The sequence below is a fragment of the Ambystoma mexicanum genome, chromosome 8, assembly GCF_040938575.1.
Source record: "Ambystoma mexicanum isolate Mex_15411 chromosome 8, UKY_AmexF1_1, whole genome shotgun sequence".
Classification (NCBI taxonomy): Eukaryota; Metazoa; Chordata; class Amphibia; order Caudata; family Ambystomatidae; genus Ambystoma; species Ambystoma mexicanum.
In genome coordinates, this window is record NC_090929.1 from 1689950580 (window position 1) to 1689977128 (window position 26549).

The following is a 26549-nucleotide window of genomic DNA, read 5'->3' on the forward strand; positions in this document are numbered from 1 at the left end:
CTGTTTACCTTCTCTCCTACTTGGACCCTGCCTTGTTGCTTGCTACACCCTGCTGCCTACAGCCCTAGCCTTCTGGGCTCCCTGCCTCAGTCCAGCTCCTCTGGGCTTCCTGCCTTGCAGCCTGTTACACTTCGCTGCCTACAGCCATAGCCTTCTGGGCTCCCTCCCTCAGTCCAGCTCCTCTGGGCTTCCTGCCTTGCAGCCTGTTACACTTTGCTGCCCTCCAGCCTCCGCCCTTGCCCTGCCGGGCTCTCCACATTGCAGCCGATCACGCTCTGCTGCCTTCCTGCCTCCGCCCTTGCCCTGCCGGGCTCTCCACATTGCAGCCGATCACGCTCTGCTGCCTTCCAGCCTCCGCCCTTGCCCTGCCGGGCTCTCCACATTGCAGCCGATCACGCTCTGCTGCCTTCCAGCCTCCGCCCTTGCCCTGCCGGGCTCTCCACATTGCAGCCGATCACGCTCTGCTGCCTTCCAGCCTTCAGCCCTTGTCTTCTGGACTCCCTGCTCTGCAGCCTGCCTCACTCCGGCTGCCTTAGCCCTTGTCCTCTGGGCTCCCTGCTCTACAGCTTACCTCACTCTGACTACCTACAGCCCTTGTCCGCTGGGCCTTCCTACTTTGCAGCTTATCACGCTCCGCTGCCTACTACCTACCTTTTCCGCTGGGTGCTCGGCCTAGCAGCCCTCTACAGTCCTCTGCTACCTTCTACGTTCAGCGGCCCTGTCCCTCAGGGTTCACTCCTTACTGCCTGGCCCTTTTGGGATCCTTGCCGTGCAGTCTGCTTTACTCTGCTGCCCTAAGCCCTTTTCCTCTGGACTTTCTACCTTACAGTCCTACTCCTGTGAGCTTACTCATTGCTTTCCTGCTCCTCTGAGCTCTCAACCTTGTTCCTTACTGTCCTCTGCAATCCTATCCTGTTACACGACTTTCCCTTCATTTCCTTCTGCTAGTTTGCTATCGCCTTCTTTCCTGGATTTGTCTGTAGTATCTTCTCTTGTACTGTTTGTAGACCCTTTTGTACAGAGCTTGTCTGTTGGTTCCCATCAGTCAACCTCTGCCCCTTGTCTCGTTTCTACATTACAGACACCCATAGCTGCTGTTCCAAGTCATGAGCAAACAGCGTGGGCCTCTGTTATAGCAAACTGTGCAGAAGGCTAGAGTATTTCCAAGGTTCGTGGAATACTCTTTTCCTATATCTGCATACACCCCAAGAGGGTATTCATTCTGTATCTTTTCCCTTGCTACTCTTGCCTACTCTTCGTTCTCTTTCCTTTCCGCTGTGTGTGTTCTTATCTGTCCACTTTATTTGGCACAACCACCCAAACCCTTTCTGGGTGTCCTGTGCCACTCTTAATAGAGTGCCATCCTTGACAGAATGCAAGAGCCAAAAATGTATTGTTCCATAGGCCGGAAAGGCACACACAGACCAAAGATGCTTTCCTTTCGGGTTAAGAAACCTATGCATAAACCTATGGTTTCCCTAAAGACAGCAAACAAGAACCTTAGTCTAAAGGACAGTCTCGCCTTATTAAACAAAGATTTACAAGCACGGTACTATACTCACTGGCTAGCTGACCCTTCTTCCATGTACAATTATTATGACATTTGCGACTATGACCCGCAGTCCTTATCTGTTGCAGAGCTACAGCAAGATAATTAATTCTTACAGATCTTGTTAAACCAAACAGTGAAAAACACTCCTGCATCTTCTGACAAGCCTTCTAACACCGCAACAGACAAGGATATAGCACTCATTGTGGGAGACTCTAACCCAGAATACGCTGTTGCCAGAGTGATATGCGCAAGATCAGCTTGGCAAGCTCCCCAGAATGCTGGAAAACCTTATTTGATAGGCCAAGGCAGTCATTATCCTGAGGTTTGTGCATCTGGTCCTGGGTACAAAAGACCTATACTAACCATCGGTTATCTTAATGCTTCCACAGTATCTACTAACCACATTAACCCTAAGGTCAGTCTTCCCATTGCTACAACCAAATTTTCTGCCACACCAGCTTCTGAAGCTTTAGATCAAGCTAATGATACTTACCTGCTACACGAACAACTCCTACGCCTTAAAAGAAAGACCGAAGACCTCTATGATGACTTTGTTTATTTGCATTATAAGAATCTTATGAAGGGACACAAGTCACCAGACCATCTGACACTATGTCCAACACCTGACATCTTATCTTTAGAGATCAACATGATAAGGCCTGGAATTGCCACGCAGAAAAGTATACAGACTTATACCAAGCAGATGGAAGACCTAAATATAGCATATGTATCCCTTCTAAAGACTGACACAGCTCTTTCACCTTCCAGCCACAGAAACTCAGGTTGTTGTACTGACAGAAAAGAATTAACTCCTCTGGTGGGTCAAATCACTCACACAGCCATTACACCACAAAACAAGGGTGGTCTTCTGATTGGAAATCCCTCTGAGTCAAAGGATGGTTTCGCCCTCACCCTTGCCTATTGTCCAGTACTCACACTTACAACCTCTTCTGAAATGACAACGGCAGCTGAAGAGACTGGCGCAATTCACACCGAGCATGCTGAGTTGGCAAGCGGGGCTTGCCAAAGTGTGGCTGTGCTATCAGATAACACTCTTGAGCAATCAACATCTTCAGTTTCTTCGATACCCCCTGAATCGCCAGTGGTTGTGGTACCTGATCTACCAGTAGTTGCAACCCCTGAACTGTCTGTAGCTGCTACAGCACCCGAATTTCCAACTGCAATTCATGATCTTCCTGCTGCTGTGGTTCCTAAACTCCCTGCCACATTTGAGACTCCTCAAGTCCCTGCTGCAAATCTTGAAGTTGCTATAGCTACTGTGATTCCTGAAGCTACCGCTAATTCTGATGCTCCCGATGCCCAGATTTCTACTTCCTTCGCAGCTGTGCTCGCTGCAGCAGAATCCTCTGCTACACAACCTGATCCCTCAGCACCTTCTCTTCCTGATCCTACATCCGCCATGCTAACTGTTGCAAAGTCAGCAAAGGGTTTCCCTGTTAAGACTACTGCTCCAGTTGTTCCTGCTGGTGTCTCTGTAGCACTAAGACTGCTAGACTCTACTCTACCAGTCTCAGGTGCGTTCCAAGCCGCTGGTTCTCTCATGACACCCACACACCCAGTTGCTACAGCCTTGATACTCTCTAGAGCCATTCAAGATCTCACTGCTGCTGTAACCTCTGAACTGTCTACTAATCATGGGAAAACCGCCGCTGTGACTCCTGAACTCTCTGCGGCTAACCCTAACGTTGTCATTGCTGCCCCGGATGTCTTGGAAAACCTTCCTAAAGCTACCAACTCTGCTGTACCTATGGCTCCACTTTCCAGCACCATACGGTTGCCCGTCAAAGCAAAATCTATCAGGGAGCCTGCAGCAGTTTTTCACAGTTCCTCTCTTCATGCACACACAGTTGGGGTCTGTGTTCCAAAGACTTCGTCTATTCTGATTTCTACATCAAAAGTTCAGAACATTGGTACTATCTCCGCCGTTCAAGACTCTCACCTTGCAACCCGTTTCTGGTGCTTCATGATGTGCCTTTTTGGATTAAGACTCTTGTACGGTGTGACAGACATTCTTCCTATAGGTCGGTCTTCAGGGAGCCCGGAGAGGGGCCTGGAGAGGGGCATACTGTCATGCCTGCGCCATGGGCGCATCCATTTACGCTCAATATGGACTATTTGTTTATCATTTATTTGCAACAGACTCTTGGATCCATCTATATTTACTTTGGGAACTTTATTATTTTTCCCACAAACTACGTATACCACAATGCACCTGGCTACAAGCATCGATTCCTGGCTGTTCCTATGGGTTATCAAAGGAACTACACCCCCCAGAAGCCCAAGGGACTTGCCCTGCTTCCACCAGCCCAGGAACAGAAAGGGAGGTGGCCGATTGCCTGCAGGTGTGCTTAGCCAGGTGCAACCAATTAGCCTGCCTCTGTGCTGGGCTAGGCAGTATAAAGGCTGCTGCCTGCAGTGGCTCAGCCTCTTGCATCTGAGAGTCCTTCCTCCACCTTTCGCGTCTTCCTACGGATCCTGTATGCTGTTTACCTTCTCTCCTACTTGGACCCTGCCTTGTTGCTTGCTACACCCTGCTGCCTACAGCCCTAGCCTTCTGGGCTCCCTGCCTCAGTCCAGCTCCTCTGGGCTTCCTGCCTTGCAGCCTGTTACACTTCGCTGCCTACAGCCATAGCCTTCTGGGCTCCCTCCCTCAGTCCAGCTCCTCTGGGCTTCCTGCCTTGCAGCCTGTTACACTTTGCTGCCCTCCAGCCTCCGCCCTTGCCCTGCCGGGCTCTCCACATTGCAGCCGATCACGCTCTGCTGCCTTCCTGCCTCCGCCCTTGCCCTGCCGGGCTCTCCACATTGCAGCCGATCACGCTCTGCTGCCTTCCAGCCTCCGCCCTTGCCCTGCCGGGCTCTCCACATTGCAGCCGATCACGCTCTGCTGCCTTCCAGCCTCCGCCCTTGCCCTGCCGGGCTCTCCACATTGCAGCCGATCACGCTCTGCTGCCTTCCAGCCTTCAGCCCTTGTCTTCTGGACTCCCTGCTCTGCAGCCTGCCTCACTCCGGCTGCCTTAGCCCTTGTCCTCTGGGCTCCCTGCTCTACAGCTTACCTCACTCTGACTACCTACAGCCCTTGTCCGCTGGGCCTCCCTACTTTGCAGCTTATCACGCTCCGCTGCCTACTACCTACCTTTTCCGCTGGGTGCTCGGCCTAGCAGCCCTCTACAGTCCTCTGCTACCTTCTACGTTCAGCGGCCCTGTCCCTCAGGGTTCACTCCTTACTGCCTGGCCCTTTTGGGATCCTTGCCGTGCAGTCTGCTTTACTCTGCTGCCCTAAGCCCTTTTCCTCTGGACTTTCTACCTTACAGTCCTACTCCTGTGAGCTTACTCATTGCTTTCCTGCTCCTCTGAGCTCTCAACCTTGTTCCTTACTGTCCTCTGCAATCCTATCCTGTTACACGACTTTCCCTTCATTTCCTTCTGCTAGTTTGCTATCGCCTTCTTTCCTGGATTTGTCTGTAGTATCTTCTCTTGTACTGTTTGTAGACCCTTTTGTACAGAGCTTGTCTGTTGGTTCCCATCAGTCAACCTCTGCCCCTTGTCTCGTTTCTACATTACAGACACCCATAGCTGCTGTTCCAAGTCATGAGCAAACAGCGTGGGCCTCTGTTATAGCAAACTGTGCAGAAGGCTAGAGTATTTCCAAGGTTCGTGGAATACTCTTTTCCTATATCTGCATACACCCCAAGAGGGTATTCATTCTGTATCTTTTCCCTTGCTACTCTTGCCTACTCTTCGTTCTCTTTCCTTTCCGCTGTGTGTGTTCTTATCTGTCCACTTTATTTGGCACAACCACCCAAACCCTTTCTGGGTGTCCTGTGCCACTCTTAATAGAGTGCCATCCTTGACAGAATGCAAGAGCCAAAAATGTATTGTTCCATAGGCCGGAAAGGCACACACAGACCAAAGATGCTTTCCTTTCGGGTTAAGAAACCTATGCATAAACCTATGGTTTCCCTAAAGACAGCAAACAAGAACCTTAGTCTAAAGGACAGTCTCGCCTTATTAAACAAAGATTTACAAGCACGGTACTATACTCACTGGCTAGCTGACCCTTCTTCCATGTACAATTATTATGACATTTGCGACTATGACCCGCAGTCCTTATCTGTTGCAGAGCTACAGCAAGATAATTAATTCTTACAGATCTTGTTAAACCAAACAGTGAAAAACACTCCTGCATCTTCTGACAAGCCTTCTAACACCGCAACAGACAAGGATATAGCACTCATTGTGGGAGACTCTAACCCAGAATACGCTGTTGCCAGAGTGATATGCGCAAGATCAGCTTGGCAAGCTCCCCAGAATGCTGGAAAACCTTATTTGATAGGCCAAGGCAGTCATTATCCTGAGGTTTGTGCATCTGGTCCTGGGTACAAAAGACCTATACTAACCATCGGTTATCTTAATGCTTCCACAGTATCTACTAACCACATTAACCCTAAGGTCAGTCTTCCCATTGCTACAACCAAATTTTCTGCCACACCAGCTTCTGAAGCTTTAGATCAAGCTAATGATACTTACCTGCTACACGAACAACTCCTACGCCTTAAAAGAAAGACCGAAGACCTCTATGATGACTTTGTTTATTTGCATTATAAGAATCTTATGAAGGGACACAAGTCACCAGACCATCTGACACTATGTCCAACACCTGACATCTTATCTTTAGAGATCAACATGATAAGGCCTGGAATTGCCACGCAGAAAAGTATACAGACTTATACCAAGCAGATGGAAGACCTAAATATAGCATATGTATCCCTTCTAAAGACTGACACAGCTCTTTCACCTTCCAGCCACAGAAACTCAGGTTGTTGTACTGACAGAAAAGAATTAACTCCTCTGGTGGGTCAAATCACTCACACAGCCATTACACCACAAAACAAGGGTGGTCTTCTGATTGGAAATCCCTCTGAGTCAAAGGATGGTTTCGCCCTCACCCTTGCCTATTGTCCAGTACTCACACTTACAACCTCTTCTGAAATGACAACGGCAGCTGAAGAGACTGGCGCAATTCACACCGAGCATGCTGAGTTGGCAAGCGGGGCTTGCCAAAGTGTGGCTGTGCTATCAGATAACACTCTTGAGCAATCAACATCTTCAGTTTCTTCGATACCCCCTGAATCGCCAGTGGTTGTGGTACCTGATCTACCAGTAGTTGCAACCCCTGAACTGTCTGTAGCTGCTACAGCACCCGAATTTCCAACTGCAATTCATGATCTTCCTGCTGCTGTGGTTCCTAAACTCCCTGCCACATTTGAGACTCCTCAAGTCCCTGCTGCAAATCTTGAAGTTGCTATAGCTACTGTGATTCCTGAAGCTACCGCTAATTCTGATGCTCCCGATGCCCAGATTTCTACTTCCTTCGCAGCTGTGCTCGCTGCAGCAGAATCCTCTGCTACACAACCTGATCCCTCAGCACCTTCTCTTCCTGATCCTACATCCGCCATGCTAACTGTTGCAAAGTCAGCAAAGGGTTTCCCTGTTAAGACTACTGCTCCAGTTGTTCCTGCTGGTGTCTCTGTAGCACTAAGACTGCTAGACTCTACTCTACCAGTCTCAGGTGCGTTCCAAGCCGCTGGTTCTCTCATGACACCCACACACCCAGTTGCTACAGCCTTGATACTCTCTAGAGCCATTCAAGATCTCACTGCTGCTGTAACCTCTGAACTGTCTACTAATCATGGGAAAACCGCCGCTGTGACTCCTGAACTCTCTGCGGCTAACCCTAACGTTGTCATTGCTGCCCCGGATGTCTTGGAAAACCTTCCTAAAGCTACCAACTCTGCTGTACCTATGGCTCCACTTTCCAGCACCATACGGTTGCCCGTCAAAGCAAAATCTATCAGGGAGCCTGCAGCAGTTTTTCACAGTTCCTCTCTTCATGCACACACAGTTGGGGTCTGTGTTCCAAAGACTTCGTCTATTCTGATTTCTACATCAAAAGTTCAGAACATTGGTACTATCTCCGCCGTTCAAGACTCTCACCTTGCAACCCGTTTCTGGTGCTTCATGATGTGCCTTTTTGGATTAAGACTCTTGTACGGTGTGACAGACATTCTTCCTATAGGTCGGTCTTCAGGGAGCCCGGAGAGGGGCCTGGAGAGGGGCATACTGTCATGCCTGCGCCATGGGCGCATCCATTTACGCTCAATATGGACTATTTGTTTATCATTTATTTGCAACAGACTCTTGGATCCATCTATATTTACTTTGGGAACTTTATTATTTTTCCCACAAACTACGTATACCACAATGCACCTGGCTACAAGCATCGATTCCTGGCTGTTCCTATGGGTTATCAAAGGAACTACACCCCCCAGAAGCCCAAGGGACTTGCCCTGCTTCCACCAGCCCAGGAACAGAAAGGGAGGTGGCCGATTGCCTGCAGGTGTGCTTAGCCAGGTGCAACCAATTAGCCTGCCTCTGTGCTGGGCTAGGCAGTATAAAGGCTGCTGCCTGCAGTGGCTCAGCCTCTTGCATCTGAGAGTCCTTCCTCCACCTTTCGCGTCTTCCTACGGATCCTGTATGCTGTTTACCTTCTCTCCTACTTGGACCCTGCCTTGTTGCTTGCTACACCCTGCTGCCTACAGCCCTAGCCTTCTGGGCTCCCTGCCTCAGTCCAGCTCCTCTGGGCTTCCTGCCTTGCAGCCTGTTACACTTCGCTGCCTACAGCCATAGCCTTCTGGGCTCCCTCCCTCAGTCCAGCTCCTCTGGGCTTCCTGCCTTGCAGCCTGTTACACTTTGCTGCCCTCCAGCCTCCGCCCTTGCCCTGCCGGGCTCTCCACATTGCAGCCGATCACGCTCTGCTGCCTTCCTGCCTCCGCCCTTGCCCTGCCGGGCTCTCCACATTGCAGCCGATCACGCTCTGCTGCCTTCCAGCCTCCGCCCTTGCCCTGCCGGGCTCTCCACATTGCAGCCGATCACGCTCTGCTGCCTTCCAGCCTCCGCCCTTGCCCTGCCGGGCTCTCCACATTGCAGCCGATCACGCTCTGCTGCCTTCCAGCCTTCAGCCCTTGTCTTCTGGACTCCCTGCTCTGCAGCCTGCCTCACTCCGGCTGCCTTAGCCCTTGTCCTCTGGGCTCCCTGCTCTACAGCTTACCTCACTCTGACTACCTACAGCCCTTGTCCGCTGGGCCTTCCTACTTTGCAGCTTATCACGCTCCGCTGCCTACTACCTACCTTTTCCGCTGGGTGCTCGGCCTAGCAGCCCTCTACAGTCCTCTGCTACCTTCTACGTTCAGCGGCCCTGTCCCTCAGGGTTCACTCCTTACTGCCTGGCCCTTTTGGGATCCTTGCCGTGCAGTCTGCTTTACTCTGCTGCCCTAAGCCCTTTTCCTCTGGACTTTCTACCTTACAGTCCTACTCCTGTGAGCTTACTCATTGCTTTCCTGCTCCTCTGAGCTCTCAACCTTGTTCCTTACTGTCCTCTGCAATCCTATCCTGTTACACGACTTTCCCTTCATTTCCTTCTGCTAGTTTGCTATCGCCTTCTTTCCTGGATTTGTCTGTAGTATCTTCTCTTGTACTGTTTGTAGACCCTTTTGTACAGAGCTTGTCTGTTGGTTCCCATCAGTCAACCTCTGCCCCTTGTCTCGTTTCTACATTACAGACACCCATAGCTGCTGTTCCAAGTCATGAGCAAACAGCGTGGGCCTCTGTTATAGCAAACTGTGCAGAAGGCTAGAGTATTTCCAAGGTTCGTGGAATACTCTTTTCCTATATCTGCATACACCCCAAGAGGGTATTCATTCTGTATCTTTTCCCTTGCTACTCTTGCCTACTCTTCGTTCTCTTTCCTTTCCGCTGTGTGTGTTCTTATCTGTCCACTTTATTTGGCACAACCACCCAAACCCTTTCTGGGTGTCCTGTGCCACTCTTAATAGAGTGCCATCCTTGACAATCATGTACGGTCACTTGATGAGTAGGAAATCCATGGAAGCTTCTTAGGATGCATCATGTACGGTCACTTGATGAGTAGGAAATCCATGGAAGCTTCTTAGGGTGCATCATGTCCGGTCAGTTGATGAGTAGGAAATCCTTGGAAGCTTCTTAGGGTGCATCATGTACTGTCACTTGATGAGTAGGAAATCCATGGAAGCTTCTTAGGGTGCATCATGTACTGCCACTTGATGAGTAGGAAATCCATGGAAGCTTCTTAGGGTGCATCATGTACGGTCACTTGATGAGTAGGAAATCCATGGAAGCTTCTTAGGGTGCATCATGTACTGTCACTTGATGAGTAGGAAATCCATGGAAGCTTCTTAGGGTGCATCATGTACTGTCACTTGATGAGTAGGAAATCCATGGAAGCTTCTTAGGGTGCATCATGTACTGTCACTTGATGAGTAGGAAATCCATGGAAGCTTCTTAGGGTACTTCATGTACGGTCACAGGATGATTAGGAAATCCATGGAAGCTTCTTAGGGTGCATCATGTACGGTCACTTGATGAGTAGGATCTCCATGGAAGCTTCTTAGGGGCATCATGTACGGTCACTTGATGAATAGGAAATCCATGGAAGCTTCTTAGGGTGCATCATGTACGGTCACTTGATGAGTAGGAAATCCATGGAAGCTTCTTAGGGCACTTCATGTACGGTCACTTGATGAGTAGGAAATCCATGGAAGCTTCTTAGGGTACTTCATGTACGGTCACAGGATGATTAGGAAATCCATGGAAGTTTCTTAGGGTGCTTCATGTACGGTCACTTGATGAGTAGGAAATCCATGGAAGCTTCTTAGGGTGCTTCATGTACGGTCACTTGATGAGTAGGAAATCCATGGAAGCTTCTTAGGGTACTTCATGTACGGTCACAGGATGATTAGGAAATCCATGGAAGTTTCTTAGGGTGCATCATGTACGGTCACTTGATGAGTAGGAAACCCATGTGAGCTTCTTAGGGTGCATCATGTACGGTCACTTGATGAATAGGAAATCCATGGAAGCTTCTTAGGGTGCATCATGTACGGTCACTTGATGAGTAGGAAATCCATGGAAGCTTCTTAGGATGCATCATGTACGGTCAGTTGATGAGTAGGAAATCCATGGAAGCTTCTTAGGGTGCATCATGTACGGTCAGTTGATGAGTAGGAAATCCATGGAAGCTTCTTAGGGTGCATCATGTACTGTCACTTGATGAGTAGGAAATCCATGGAAGCTTCTTAGGGTGCATCATGTACGGTCAGTTGATGAGTAGGAAATCCATGGAAGCTTCTTGGGGTGCATCATGTACTGCCACTTGATGAGTAGGAAATCCATGGAAGCTTCTTAGGGTGCATCATGTACGGTCACTTGATGAGTAGGAAATCCATGGAAGCTTCTTAGGGTGCATCATGTACGGTCACTTGATGAGTAGGAAATCCATGGAAGCTTCTTAGGGTGCATCATGTACTGTCACTTGATGAGTAGGAAATCCATGGAAGCTTCTTAGGGTGCATCATGTACTGTCACTTGATGAGTAGGAAATCCATGGAAGCTTCTTAGGGTGCATCATGTACTGTCACTTGATGAGTAGGAAATCGATGGAAGCCTCTTAGGGTGCATCATGTACGGTCACTTGATGAGTAGGAAATCCATGGAAGCTTCTTAGGGTGCATCATGTACTGTCACTTGATGAGTAGGAAATCCATGGAAGCTTCTTAGGGTGCATCATGTACTGTCACTTGATGAGTAGGAAATCCATGGAAGCTTCTTAGGGTGCATCATGTACGGTCACTTGATGAGTAGGAAATCCATGGAAGCTTCTTAGGGTGCATCATGTACTGTCACTTGATGAGTAGGAAATCCATGGAAGCTTCTTAGGGTGCATCATGTACTGTCACTTGATGAGTAGGAAATCCATGGAAGCTTCTTAGGGTGCATCATGTACTGTCACTTGATGAGTAGGAAATCCATGGAAGCTTCTTAGGGTACTTCATGTACGGTCACAGGATGATTAGGAAATCCATGGAAGCTTCTTAGGGTGCATCATGTACGGTCACTTGATGAGTAGGATCTCCATGGAAGCTTCTTAGGGGCATCATGTACGGTCACTTGATGAATAGGAAATCCATGGAAGCTTCTTAGGGTGCATCATGTACGGTCACTTGATGAGTAGGAAATCCATGGAAGCTTCTTAGGGTAATTCATGTACGGTCACTTGATGAGTAGGAAATCCATGGAAGCTTCTTAGGGTACTTCATGTACGGTCACAGGATGATTAGGAAATCCATGGAAGTTTCTTAGGGTGCTTCATGTACGGTCACTTGATGAGTAGGAAATCCATGGAAGCTTCTTAGGGTGCTTCATGTACGGTCACTTGATGAGTAGGAAATCCATGGAAGCTTCTTAGGGTACTTCATGTACGGTCACAGGATGATTAGGAAATCCATGGAAGTTTCTTAGGGTGCATCATGTACGGTCACTTGATGAGTAGGAAACCCATGTGAGCTTCTTAGGGTGCATCATGTACGGTCACTTGATGAATAGGAAATCCATGGAAGCTTCTTAGGGTGCATCATGTACGGTCACTTGATGAGTAGGAAATCCATGAAAGCTTCTTAGGATGCATCATGTACGGTCACTTGATGAGTAGGAAATCCATGGAAGCTTCTTAGGGTGCATCATGTACGGTCAGTTGATGAGTAGGAAATCCATGGAAGCTTCTTAGGGTGCATCATGTACTGTCACTTGATGAGTAGGAAATCCATGGAAGCTTCTTAGGGTGCATCATGTACGGTCAGTTGATGAGTAGGAAATCCATGGAAGCTTCTTGGGGTGCATCATGTACTGCCACTTGATGAGTAGGAAATCCATGGAAACTTCTTAGGGTGCATCATGTACGGTCACTTGATGAGTAGGAAATCCATGGAAGCTTCTTAGGGTGCATCATGTACGGTCACTTGATGAGTAGGAAATCCATGGAAGCTTCTTAGGGTGCATCATGTACTGTCACTTGATGAGTAGGAAATCCATGGAAGCTTCTTAGGGTGCATCATGTACTGTCACTTGATGAGTAGGAAATCCATGGAAGCTTCTTAGGGTGCATCATGTACTGTCACTTGATGAGTAGGAAATCGATGGAAGCTTCTTAGGGTGCATCATGTATGGTCACTACTTTTCTGAAAGAGTCCATTGGTCCCGTTTAATTTGTCCAAAAGTACAGCTGACAAACTGCCCAGGCCTAAAATTGGGCTTCTGCCCATCTCATTTGAAGAATATATATTTGAGGGACCCCAAATGATAACCAAGTGTGCTGCGACCCCTATTGAGCTGCATCAAAATGTTTGATTGACCCAGTTTGATTGACCAAACACATGCTTGGGTTCCACTTACTAGACTCAAATGTACGAGTGACCGTACGGATCTGGTACAATTTACTGCCGTGGCTGCTTCATTGCTTTTTTGTTTATCGCATTTTCTATGGGAGGAAAGCCTCCCATGTCCTGTGTCTACCCCAAGCCTCCCCTGAAAAATACATAAAAACTGTCAATCATCAAATCTGCTGAACCGGCAGTGGTGAGTTGGGCAGGCGCCGTTCCTACTGCTCTATTGCAGTACTTTGCAGAACACCCCCATAGACTGTCTCAAACATGCACTGCTAATCTCATTTAAACCACTGAAAAGTTCCTGTTGAACCTATCGTTTGGCCCATTAAGAACAAGGCTTAAAGCACTGCTCCTCCACAATGTTGTTGCTCAACCACATAGAACTTCACCAAAGACCCTTTTAAACCCACCGAACTGCCTCAAACTCTCCCTCCTCACCGGATTAGACCTGAAATCCTATCCCCTCACTCACCACAACACCAGGAAGGAAATAATTAAAGAGAAGCACACTTAATGAACACCCAGAAATCCATCCCCTGTCCTCCATCCACCTTCGCCTCCGCTCGATCCCTATCCTGCCAACTGCAAGTCCTCTGCCTTTCTCTCTCATTGGTGCCTCACTCGATAAACCGCCTGCCGCTGCCTACCCCCACAAGACCTTTACCTTTTTGCCTAACTCCTGATCGCCTGTCCCAAGGCCTCCACCAGTCTGCAGCCCCCCCTTTCACAGCTACGTGATTGATGCAGATGCACTGCACACACTCATCTTTGGACCACTTTGACAGTGCTGTTTCCGGTGGAGAGTGGCTCTAGGGAGCACCTTTTCAGGAAGGTGACACTGAGGGAACCCCTTTCTGTCATGGAATTAATTGTCCTATATCTGTCAGCAGCCTGTGGCACAGTGTATCATGTCATCCTTATCCATTCTCTGGAAGAGTTGATTGGCACCTCCAATTCGGCCCTGGCTTGCCTTTCCTCATTCCTGTAAAACAGATGGTTGTGTGTATCACTAAGACCATACACACGTAATTCCCACCCTCTGCATGGCCCAGTGGCTCTTCATTGCATGCGTGAGACCATGCACCACTCTAGTAGAACTGGTGGGAATCCGATACGCTTATATCCTTATACGCTCTGACAACAAAGTAAACAAGGTTCCCATCATAACAAACTATTCAAAGTCAAGACTGGATGTCCAAGAGTGTCCTGTGTCTGAATGGCACCAAAACAGAAATAGTGGCATGCAGTCAGAAACCCAGAACCAGCCTCCTTTTACCCTGGCCATCTTTCTTGGGTACTTCTTCCATTTTGTCACCCTTACCCAGGAACTTGGGCATCCTCTTCAATCGGTAACTGTCTTTCAAGACACAAATGATCTCTTCCATCTGTGGAGGATTGTTCCTTTCCTCAAATTCTAACACAGAATTCGTTCAGGCTCTGCCCATCTCAGGACTGCATTACTGCCACAGTCTGTACATAGGCACCCCCCAGGTACTCCCTGAGACACATACCAGGAGTACAAAACAGAGCAGTCCGAATGTTACTTGGTGCTAGAAGAAGAGACACATTTCAACAGGCCTGAAAAGTCTACGACGGCTTCATGTAGAACAGACTCCTTGTGTCTAGTCCATCTGGCCAACTGGCTGATTAGCCCAACTATGAATTACTAGATCCAAGGAAAATGGGGACCAAAAGTCTTGCAGCACTAAATGCATCAACACATCTGTTTTAATTCCTGGAGCCGAGAGTCACCACCAAGTGGTTGTAGCTCCCACCTGTGCACTCCGAACGTTGCACCACAAAAGTGCTGGAGGCGCTCTTTCAGTTTCCGTTCTCTTCTGTCAATGTGGATTGCGGAAGGAAATGGGAGGGAGGAAATAAGACAGCGTTTTGGGAGTCTCTAATCAAAGAGGGTCCAGGGAACCTCTGTCACAGAGCATTGTTACGCCTCAGTGACGTGAATAGTGCGTGTGGCGTGACAGCACGCGAACAGGCATTTACGCAGATTTGGATTAGCACTGCTCAGAAGAAGGTAGAGACAGACACATTTCTCACCAAAGGTAGGAGCATGTGGTACTGGTGCAGAATCTGGCACAATGATCAGGACTAAGGGTGGATGCCATCAAACAGAGAAGCAGTGGAGCCTGACATCCCCTGAGTCTGTGTAAAGGGTCAGCCTTTCCTTCTAAGGCACAGGTGGTAGTAGCAATTGTTGGGGAGTGGCTGTGCTTTTTGGGTGGCTCTGAGAAGGACTGTCCATTAACATTCATTTCTGTCTCTCTACTCGTAAGGGCCTGAGGATGACAGTTACTTGGGCAAGCATGGCTGTTGAATAAATGTGCACTGCAGACCCTTTAGAGCTTCAGGCAGAAAGGGGCACTATGAAATGCATAGCTTGCATTTGTTCTGCTCTGTACAGTTGAGCAAGAGGGCAGCTCTAATTGGCTGAATAGGGTGCATTAAGTCCTGCCATTTTCGCCTCTTCACAACTCTACTGTCCCTGCCTCTCTCACCACCTCCTCTTCCTCCTTCTCTCATATCTCTTGTTCTTTTGGCTGTGGTGGTCGCATTGGCCTCCTCTTCCACCCTAAATAGCTTTCCTCTACCTCTCCACTGCCTCTTCCCACCTTCCCTTCCTTCGAATACCTATACAAATCCTTTACTTCCCCTCACTCCATCTCCTTTCGAATCATCTACCAACCTCCTGGCCCCCTTTCCTCATTCTATGATGACCTCGACCACCTTTTCTCTCTTACCTCTCCCTCCCCCCTCACTGTACTTGGCGACTTCAATCTTCACCGCCCTACTCGCCCTCACTCTTCCCCTCTCCTCTCCATCCTTGACTCTTACCTCCTCTCTCTTCTCCTACCCACTCTTTTGGCTCCACTCTTGACCTTATCTTTAACTCTTCCTACCCCTCCTCCACCGTCTCTACACTACCCAACTATCTCTCTGACCATGCTTTACTCTCCTTCTCCCTTACTCCCCTTCTCTCTTTTTCTGTTCCTGTACCCTCCCCTACCTCTTTCTCTTGACGTGACCTTTGCAACTTTAGTCCTTCTCTCTTTTTCGACACTTGTTCTTCCTCTCTTCCCCCCTCCCTGATTTCTCTTCTCTCTCTGCCAATGATACTATATCCACTCTTTCCTCCTCTATTTCCTCCACCCTTGATCAACTTGACCCCATTTCCTCCTTTGGTCCTACTCGCAAACCCTCTCAACCATGGCTCTCCGCTCAACTTCTCTCCATGCGGCGTCTCCTCCGTCGCCTCGAGCGACACTGGCTCAAATGTCCCTCTTTATCCAATCAAACACCCTATTTCTCTTACCACTCTCTTTATGACTCCTGCCTCAGCTCTGCTAAACGTTCCTACTATTCTAACCTTCTCCACTTCCAAGCCTCTCACCCTCGCCGTATCTTTCAAACCCTCTCTCGTCTTCTCTCCCTGCCCACCCCTGACCCCTTAACCACATCCTCCCTCTCTCCTGACTTTGCTGACTTCTTCTCCTCCAAGATTCTCTCTCTTCGTCAAAACATTCTCTGCTCTCCTTCCTATTCCCCCCTCCCCTTCCTCTCCTTCCCTTTCCTCCATATCCCCCTAGCCCCCTCAGCTTGCATGTCTAACTTCTAGCCCGTATCCCCTTCTGATGTGTCCCTTCTCCTATCCAAAGCCCATCCTACGTCTGCCCCTACTGACCCTCTCCCTACCCTCCTTATCCCGAAGATCTACCCTCTTCTCATTCCTTACTTAACCTCCTTGTTCAACATATGTCTCTCCTCAGCTCCCTTCCCCTCCGCATTCAAGCATGCTACCATTATACCTATCCTGAAGAAACCCTCTGCCAATCCCCTTCTTGCCTAAAACTTCTGTCCAACCTCCCTACTACCATTCCTCTCTAAATTCCTTGAATGCCTAGCCTATTCCCAGCTCTTAGCCTTTGTTTCTAACCTTTGCCTCATTCCTCCCTCTCAATCTGGGCTCCGACCTAAACACTCCCCTGAAACTGCTCTCACTTATGTTCTCAACTCCCTCTTCTCTGCTCGATACTGTAAGCAATCCTCTGTCCTCATCCTCCTCGACCTCTCTGCTGCCTTTGACACTGTCGATCACCCCTTACTTCTCAACACTCTTTCTTCCTTTGGTTTCAAAAGCTCTGTTCTCAACTGGCTCTCCTCCTACCTCTCCTCCCGCTCTTTTGCTGTCTCCTGAGGCGGTCGTACCTCATCCACTCTCCCCTTGGATTACGGCGTACCCCAAGGTTCGGTTCTTGGCCCTTTCCTATTCTCTCTTTACACCTCTCTTCTTGCCCCCATCATCTCTTCCTTCGGTATCTCTCACCATTTCTATGCTGATGACACCCAACTCTTCCTTTCCTTCTGTTCTTTCTCTGATGACCTTCACCTTAAACTCTCTTCCTGTCTTACTGCCATTAAAAATTGGATGTCATCCCGCTTCCTTTCCCTCAACACTGATAAGACTGAAATCTTATTCTTTCCCTCCAACACTCTTCCCCCTCCCTCTCCTCCACCTTTTATCCACTTTCTCCGCTGTAATCTCCCTATCTCTTCCCACGCTCTCAACCTAGGCATTCACTTTGACTCCTCCCTCTCATTTCCCCGCCACATTTCTCTTGTCTCTCGCGCCTGTCGCTACCACCTCTTCAACATTCGTAAAGTCTGCTCATCTCTCACCTTCCATGCCACTAAACCTTTAATCTCCTCCCTCATCTTCTCTCGCCTCTTCTATTGCTCCTCTATCCTCTTTGAACTCCCTGCATTTCATCTCGCCCCCCTTAAATCCCTCTACCACTTGGCCATCCATACTCTATGTCTCCTTGCTCCTCACAACTCCATTTCCTCCTCGCTTTCTTACCTTGGTTGGCTTCCCTTTCACTCCCAACTTAAATTTCATTTCCTCTGTCTCATCCTTAAATCTCTTCACGACCTCGCCCCCCCTTATCTCACTTCTCTCCTTTCTTTCTACATCCCTTCCCGCTCCCATCGATCCGCTGATCTCTTCATTCTCACTGTCCCCCCTTCCCCATGTACCTCTTCCCGTTTCTGCTCCTTTCAGCTCCTAGCCCCCCTGCACTGGAACTCCCTCCCTCTCTCTATCCGCCCCATCGCCACCTTTTCCTCCTTGCGTACTTCCTTGAAATCTCTCCTTCTAAATCCCCCGCCCTGATACCCTTACCCCCTCTCACTTCTCTCTCTCCTCCCTCACATCTTCCCCCACTCACCTTCCCTACCCGCTCCTTTCCCTTACCCTTACCCCTCCCTCCTTACATCCGCATCCTAATGCCCTTTCTGTCTCCCTCCTCCTTCCCTTTCTCATCCCCCTCCTTCCCTTACTTACACTCAAAGGTTAATTGCTCTACCTACTGTTTTATTGGTTTGATTCATGTCTTGTAAATTGCTTCTACTGTTATATTTTTCAATGTAACTTGCTGTTATAATGTAAAGCGCTTTGGATTAAAGCGGGAACCCCACACTGTGCAATTGATATTGTAGGTGTTCCCAGTGACCCTGAATGTGGCTGGCTAGTGTGTGGTGTGTGTGTGTGCATTTGTGTGGCTGTGTATGTGTGTATGTGTATATGCGTGTGTGTGCATGCGTGTGTGTGCATGTGTGTGTGTGTGTGTGTGTGTGTTTGCGTGTGTGTGTTTTCGTCTTATCCTTCCCATTACTGTGGTTTGCAATCCTTCATTTTATTGGGTGTGTAACATGTGTACTGCACAACGGTAGCCGGGTTGAGATGTCTGAAAAAAAATGTGAATTTTGCCTAAATGTTATGAGAAAGCACATACTCAACCTGCTGAATGATGAAGGGATTGGAGATGGCAATGAGTGAAGCTCTGCTCCAGAAACAATTGTGGCTTTGGATTCACCTGGGCTGCTTCTCTTTACAGGTCACACCACAACAATGACGCCAACTGGTAATTATGGATTGGTTTCTTATGCATGCCCACAATGTGAGTTAGTGAGCTCGATGTTACAGGTGAGCAAGGATGTAAGGCGTGTACCTGGAGGAAGGCATTAATGATAAGGACGGTCAGACCCACTAGTCAAGGGTCTACAACCTTTTGCTCTCCAGATGTTTCTACTACAACTGCCAGCATAGTCAATGGCAAGGGATCATGGGAGTTATTGTTCCAAACACCTGGAGACCCAGTGGTTGCAGACCACGGCATTAAATGGGGTGGCAAGAGGTGCACACACTACATGGGTGTGTGATGACAATGAGTGGCTTTTAAGGAGCACTGTTAAACCGAAAGGAGTGTCTAGGAGCCCATGATGTCCAACTGCGGGCATTCTCCACATTCTGTTTGAGATTGTGCCAACCCTCCATGTTTACACCAATTGCCTACATTTTAGAGTTCATTGTTGAGAGGTGGTCTGTGTACAGACAGACCCACTGCACATTGTTTTACTAATTCAATAGGGTATTGGATACAAGTGGCAATATATGTTGGGAGAAATAGGGCATGAACCCTGAAGAAGGGTGTTGAGAGCACCTTGCTTCATATATTTGTTTATTTATACATTTCTTAATTTACACATTTTTCACAAATCCTGAGGCTGGATGTTCTAACCAGGGCACAGTGATTTGACTAAGTAGTTGCAGAAAAGACTGACAATTCAGACTGAGAAAAAAAGATTGCAGGATTTGTAAAAGGGTGGACCTGTACCAGAGGCAACCAGAAACAACAGGGTCTTCGGCTAATTTCACTGTGTGGAAGATCAGACAAAAAGGACAGCATCTTTAAGAGAGATGAGTAAAGATAGATCAGGAGACAAGAGTCAGGATAAGAAATGTGGATAGTGGACAAATGGGAATGATAATATGGACATCAAACAAACAACAGCTGACCTTGACGACTGACAGACAGACAAAACAAAAACTCAGAGAGAAGAACAAGAATGCAAGAGGTGGCTGGAATCACCAGAGAAAAAGAGAGAGGAAGGATTGTAGAGATAGGTTAGTAGAGGCAGGAAGTTTTTGTAAAAGAGCAGAAGGGGTAGACATTGTCCTGGAACAACAGAGGCAGATGAGGAATTTTCCATTCCGAAATGATTCGATACAACTTCAGTTGTTTTTATGGAGAAAATAGCAGAGTTTGTAGAGGAAGAGCAAACACCTCTGTCTAGGTTTCACCCTCATTAAATTAGAAGATAGACTTCCTATGTGCATCAATGCACTGTGTTCTTGTCATCTCTGGAAATGTGATATTGTGTATAGATGAATTCTATGTCTGCTGTACATTTCAAATATGATACAGATTAATTTCTGTTTAAAGACATTGTTAAATAAATATTTAAAGTAAAAGTTCATTATGAACATCTGGCAAGATAGGGAATATTATGTAGATCGATCCTGTCCCCTAACCACTTAACGCCTAAGATGTTTACTTTGATGAGACATTTTAAATGGTATGCATTTCTACTTTTGATTGTCCTAAGAAGAATTGTGCTATTATGAAACTTTATGGGTGGCTCTATAAATTTAATGTTTTTAATAAGCTATATGAATGATGTAATCGTAAATGAAAAATAAAATCATGATTTAGAAAGTTGGACTGAATGATCCGATCACCGAAGCAAAGTGAGGTTACATTCACTAAGCCTAGCGCAGAATTCGTTGCTCCCCTTTTCCCATGGCAATGGCCAAGGGTGCCCCATATTGCACACAGTAGTGAAGAAAGAGGGATAATAGCATGGTCAGAAATCCGGACACAGGCTCAAGGGAAAATTAAGATATAGGCAGTCTTCAGTAGGGATGGATAGATGAGGCTGATGATCCAAGAGATAGGCCGTCTTCAGTAAGAATGGATAGATGAGGCTTGTGATCCAAGAGATAGGTAGTGATCAGAAAGGATTGAAATACAAGGCTGTTGATCCAAGAGATAGGCCGTCGTCAGTAAGGGGTGATATAAGAGACTGGTGATCCAAGAGATAGGGAGTCATCGATAATGATGAATAGATGTGGATGATGGTACAAGAGTATTCAGTCTTCAAGCCAAATGCAGTAGCAAAGAGACAACCAAGGAGAGAGAGCTGAGAGTGGGTGTGAGCGAGAGAGAGAGAGAAAGACTGCTTTTAGGAAAATTAACCGAACAAGAACTGCCTATCAGCCATATACAATTTCTTGACAGTCTTCAAAAAGGTGAACTGGGAAAAATGCTGAATAGTGAGTTAAACTTATCAATAAAGACAGAAGAACAAGACTGAGGGTCTGAGAACGGATGTGCGTGTTTATGAAGAGCAGAGAAGAAAGGTTGAGGGTCAGAGAGACAGAGGATTTTCTGTATTTATTAACAAACACATTCTTTCATTAGTGGGGTTAAACATCTGACAGATCATTTGGGATATAGCCAGAGTGTGCTGTTATGTAACATGTTAGGGACAGAGGAACAATGAGTGGAAGAAGACTCCATGTGAAGGTCATACAAATAAGACAGAGGGCTGGTCAGACGAGAAGAAGGTTGTAGGAGAAGGATCCAAGGGATATCATTAGGGATCAAAGATGTTGAGTGCTATAGAATACTGCTGAATAGCAGAGCTATACTCATGGGCATGGAAGAGTTGGAGCAAACTGTGCAGATGAACAGAGTAAACAGAGCGGTGCAGTGAGCTCTTGGTAGGCTTATGATTGGTACAAATTGTCTTGAGAGCATATCATTACTTGCCATGACTGTTTTTATTATTTTCTGTTTTTTTTTCATTCATTCTTCTCCGCAACATCTGCTGCAGTCAACCCAGGAACAGGTAAGATACATTGGTGCCATATTTGATGATGCTTCCTTTAATTGGGGTATAATGTATAATGGAAGGTTAAGTGGATGGGGCGATAAAGAGAATAATACCCAGAGAGGATGGATTGGGAATCTGGAGATCGAGGAGGCTCATGTCAAACACTGTGGGCAGAGCATGCAAGCCTAGCAGAAACCAGCCACACTGGTCTGTACCACTATACTGCATGGTGCCGAGGATGGGGAGGTGAGTGCATGCCAGCCTAGCAGAAACCACCCACACCGGCCCCATACCATGAAACTGCATGGTGCCGAGGATGGGGGGAGAGACCGTTTCTGCTAAGAATCCTCTCTTGGAGGTCCCACTTTGAAAACAACGACTCAGATTTGTGCCGTGACCCAATATTTTCAAACAATGATACCCTCATAATTGTGGCATGGAAAATACAAATTAATAAACCCCATTCCGTTTAGAGAAAGAAGGCAACTCCATGTAAAAACAAAGGGGCTGCAAGTGCCATGTGATTTAACTGTGTGTTGTTCTGGACACTACAGACCCACTTCACATGCAGGTGTTTAAAGAGGATAGTTCTGCTCACAGGTAGCGTGCATGGGAGTCCCTTCAGATGTCCTTTACCTCCTACCAAGATGGAAATCCCCAATATGTCGCAAAGGCATCGTCGCAGTGTGTGAATGTAATGTGTTTGCAAGGCCACTGCACAGCCCCTTAGATCACGCAATACACTTTTGGGAATCTGCATCTGAGCAGATACATTGAATCCGATAGCATGGAAAGGTAGCCAGACTCCTCTCTTCTGCTAATTTCCTGTTTTCTGTAACATTGTGGAGCTCTCACCAGTTATTTGTCATCTCTGTGGGATAAGAGGGGCAATAAGAAAGAGGGGCGGTAAACATTCGCGAATGTGCGGCCGAGGCAATATGGTTGACAGTGAGCGTGGGGGACAAAATATGAGTACTAGGGAGCGAAAACCACTCAGTCGGCTTTTAAGTTCTTTCTAAATTACATACATGTACCTGTGATGACATCAAATTATTTTAAGTCCTTTTGCATCTTAGCCCTGTAATAATAAGTGCTATTATTGCAGACTTTGATGGTGCTCAGTGTATCTGTGTCTGAGGGGTGCAAGTCATTCACTTTGTCCACACATCTCTTAGATGGGTGGTGGTCTCGCCGAGATACGCGCACTGGCGTATGTATGGGACTGGAGGGGGAGCATGAATGTGATGGATGATATGTAGAGGGCTGGAGGATAAATAAAGGGCAGATAGACCAGAGGGACAGCCAATGGCTAAGCAGTGGATGAGGGCAAGGCCAATGGCCCACCTTTCAAGAACACAAGGTGTACATGTCCAGCTTCACGCATATAAACATATAGAATACATCAATGGCAGCTGGGGAGGTCATCAGACACACTTAGTTTTTCAAATTGTTGTCCCTTATGGCACCAGGGACCCGACTAGCATTTCATCTGCCCTCTGGGACTATGTGACAAGAGAGGAAGAGGGGTCATACATGAAGGGTTAAATGGTTGAGGAGATGTGATTAAGAAGTGATGATTGTAAGTTTCAGGTGGTGAGACCGAAGGTTGGATCTGACACTGCTGACACCAAGCCCTAAATATTCCTGATGGTCCTCGACCTGGCTTACTCAGCCATGTTCTGAAAGATCCTCATCTAGAGCCTCCTCAGGGATGCATATGATGGTAGTACCCAATCAGAGACCCATGCCTCTCAGGGATAGGGTGCACGCCCCCTAGCTACCAGGCAGTATAGTAAACAGAGGCATCATTATTGACTGTGAGCGACCCAGGAACGATCTCAAGCAATCCAGTATGGCGTCTCCACAGCCGATCGTGGTAAGCCTACAGTGAAGAACATCATGGCTTACCATACTGAACCCAGAGTACACAACTAGGGGAACCAAAGGTTCAGTTCCTTTGGGATCAGAATGCGTTCTTCGTTCATCTAGAATGAATGGTAGTACAATCAGTGTTTAGCAGTGGGTTCCACCTCGTGCAGCGGCCTAGGCTCTGCCTGTTGATGTGACAAAATATTGTTTTTCTTTGATGCATTCCGAAAATTGACAAGAAAACGCTTTTTAAATCAACTTGGCCATGCATGATAGCTTTGAAATTGGATTAAAGGTGGCAGAATCCAAAGGTTGAGCATTGTTTTTTTTTTTCCAAAGGTGGTATCACCCTGGCAGACTTTGAACAATCATTTAAACACCCTGCAGTTGACATTTCAAGATCCCAAGCATAATATTAGGAATGTCTGGTAAGAGTGCTTTGACATGGATCTCTAGATGAGCCAGAATCTATGTTACTTCCCATAAGACTGATTGCATTGGGAAGTCTCAATGTATCAAATTCCAATAGGCCTACTGGTGAAGGATCAAGAGAAGGGAAAGGTCCCTTATAACTACAGGCACATCAGAGGGTGCTAGAGGGCCAACCAAGATGGCCGCCTTGGCGTAGGCTCCCGATCAGCCCCGCATCAATCCTGCATAATCCTTGCTGTTTTCGGTGTTTCCACGTATTCCTTGCACGTCCCCGGTAAAACGACGAACCCCAGCTGCCTGCACGCGAAATTTGGAAGAAAATCGGCCACTCCAAGACATTACACGGCCGGCGGGGTCTAGAGTCTGGGCTGCGTCCTGCGGGCCTGACGGGCGCGGGCTAGAGTGCGGCCGCCGACGCCCCCCTGCGGAGGCCCGGAGACTTCCTGCACGGAGACCTGGCGTGCTCAACAAGTGAGGCGTAATAGAGACGCCCCCCCCCGACAGAGCTGCCGAGGATCCGGTGTTCCCGCCGGGACCCGGTCGCCGTGGGGGCACCGTCGCCAGAGCCCGGAAGGCTGGGCGCGAAGCTACCTATCACCGTCGCCCCATCCTCGCCCCCCATCCGAAGATTGGACAGGAAGCACCAGAATCCAGCGAGACGTCGGAGGTGGGGGCGATCAGAGCGATCCGGTGAAACCCGGGAGGGCCGAAGCGCAGACACGATCCGGACAGCCCGGAGTACGAGCGGACAGCCACGTGTGGAGGTAAGGAGCGGGAGGGAGGTCGTAGCCATCTCTGTTCCGTGGAGACACGGACTCGAGCCTCCCCCCCTCCGCCGGTGCGCCTCGGAAGGCAGGCCCGCCTGACTGCCGCGGGGGTCGCACTTCGCCAGCCCACCTTCTCCTGGCCCCAACACTCCAGTTGACAACGGCAGCATGGCGAGTTGAACTCCAAACAGAGTCCCGAAGCGACACCCCGGCGATATCAGGGGTCCCCCATCCTCCTCTTCCAAGTGAATTAACCTAAATAAATATTTTAAAATACCCGCATATACAAGCACGGACCCCCCCGGGACCGCACGCCGCATCATCTTTGACACGGGGGCCCGTTCCAGGAGACCTTCCCCCACCTTTCTTCCCGATCAGGAGGGAACAGAACTTGGCTAGAGCAAGAGCTTTGTTTCTTGAGGTTCTCGGGACCAGTACTCTCAGGACATTACGAGAAACCCTTTTTAGTGAAGAGCCTTCGGAGCACCCTGGGCAGGGCAGTCCGCGCCCCACCAGCCCCCTCCAAACCCTCAGTCAAGATGGGAAAATATGATAAATCCCAGAGAAAACTTAACTTTGACGGCAGCTCAACCCCAAAAGCACCCCTCATTCAGGAAGACCAGGCGCCCTCTTCAGCATGTCCAATCCAAGAAGAGGAATCAGTTAATCCGTCCGAAATCAAAGAAATTCATCTGGACTTGAAGAGCGGCATCGGTAGCCTGAATAGCAAAATGGATGGTCTAGCTTCCAAAGTAGACTTGATGCAACATCGTATGGACTCACACACTGAACGCATGAACGAAATGGAACAAAGGGTGTCTAATCTCGATGATAACTCCTCAACCCTGACAAACAAAGTCTCGCAACTTGAAAGGCAAATGAAATCTATTATTGATAAATGCGAGGATTTGGAGGGCCGATCGAGAAGGAACAACCTACGGATAGTGGGTGTGAGAGAGCACCAAGTGCAAGGGAAAATGGAGGACTTAGTGGAGTCCCTTTGCATAGCCCTATTTGGTCGTGACGCTCTATCCCAAACCTTCATAATTGAGAGAGCACACAGGGTACCCTCGTCCAGACCGGCCCCAGGCTTGCCACCCAGGCCAATCGTAGCGAGACTTCTTAACTACAGGGATCGCGATTCCATCCTTCGACTGGCCAGAGAAAAAGGCGAACTACTGCATGAGGGGGACACAATCCACTTTTATCCTGACTTCTCCCCGGCGGTCCAGGCTCAGCGGAAAACATTCGCCAATGTTAAACAGAGACTTAGAAACAGTCAAGTAACCTATTCAATGCTATTCCCCGCAAGGCTCAGAATACTTCACGAGGGGAAAGTTCACTTCTTTCATTCCCCCGAAGAAGCCAATACCTTTCTGGATCAACTGGGTTGTCCAGTACAGAACCAGGCTCGGCCAAGACCTCAAAGAGACAGAAACCTCAGGAACCCTCCATAAAACAGTGGAACCACATGGTTCATTGCAGGCATAGTCACGTTGTTGAATACACCGGATCACATACACTATACGTAAGTCGGGGCTGAATCACCAGGGAAGCCCCTGGTGCCCCTAGCACATCGACCGTTGGGGTCACTTGGGAAGCCCCGAGCGCCCCTAGCACAGCCACTGTTAAGTTGTTTCGTTCCAAGTGGAGCTTGCTCCGCCGAGGTGAATTTTCACCCCCCGGCATGGTGGCTCCAGGGGTTATTTTGGTTGTTTATTGGTTCATGAGGGACCTCTTGGTGGGCCAGTTGGGGGTTGCCCACCCTACAGAGAGTAACGTCTCGGGCCTGTTGGGGTTAGCCCGCGGTTCGAGCCCTCAGAGTTCATTGGGAAAGTTCAG

At 48.2% G+C, this 26549-nt stretch overlaps 1 protein-coding gene across 1 annotated transcript in view; it reads left to right on the forward strand.

The window, feature by feature from the left end:
* LOC138473461 (deleted in malignant brain tumors 1 protein-like) overlaps positions 1-23921 on the forward strand; it is a 37202-nt gene extending 13281 nt beyond the window's left edge. The window contains exons 4-6 of the mRNA XM_069612109.1: positions 18798-18824; positions 21640-21654; positions 23848-23921. Coding sequence (XP_069468210.1) covers positions 18798-18824; positions 21640-21654; positions 23848-23921 — 116 coding nt within the window. The remainder of the gene's footprint in view (positions 1-18797; positions 18825-21639; positions 21655-23847) is intronic.
* The last annotated feature ends 2628 nt before the right edge of the window (positions 23922-26549 follow it).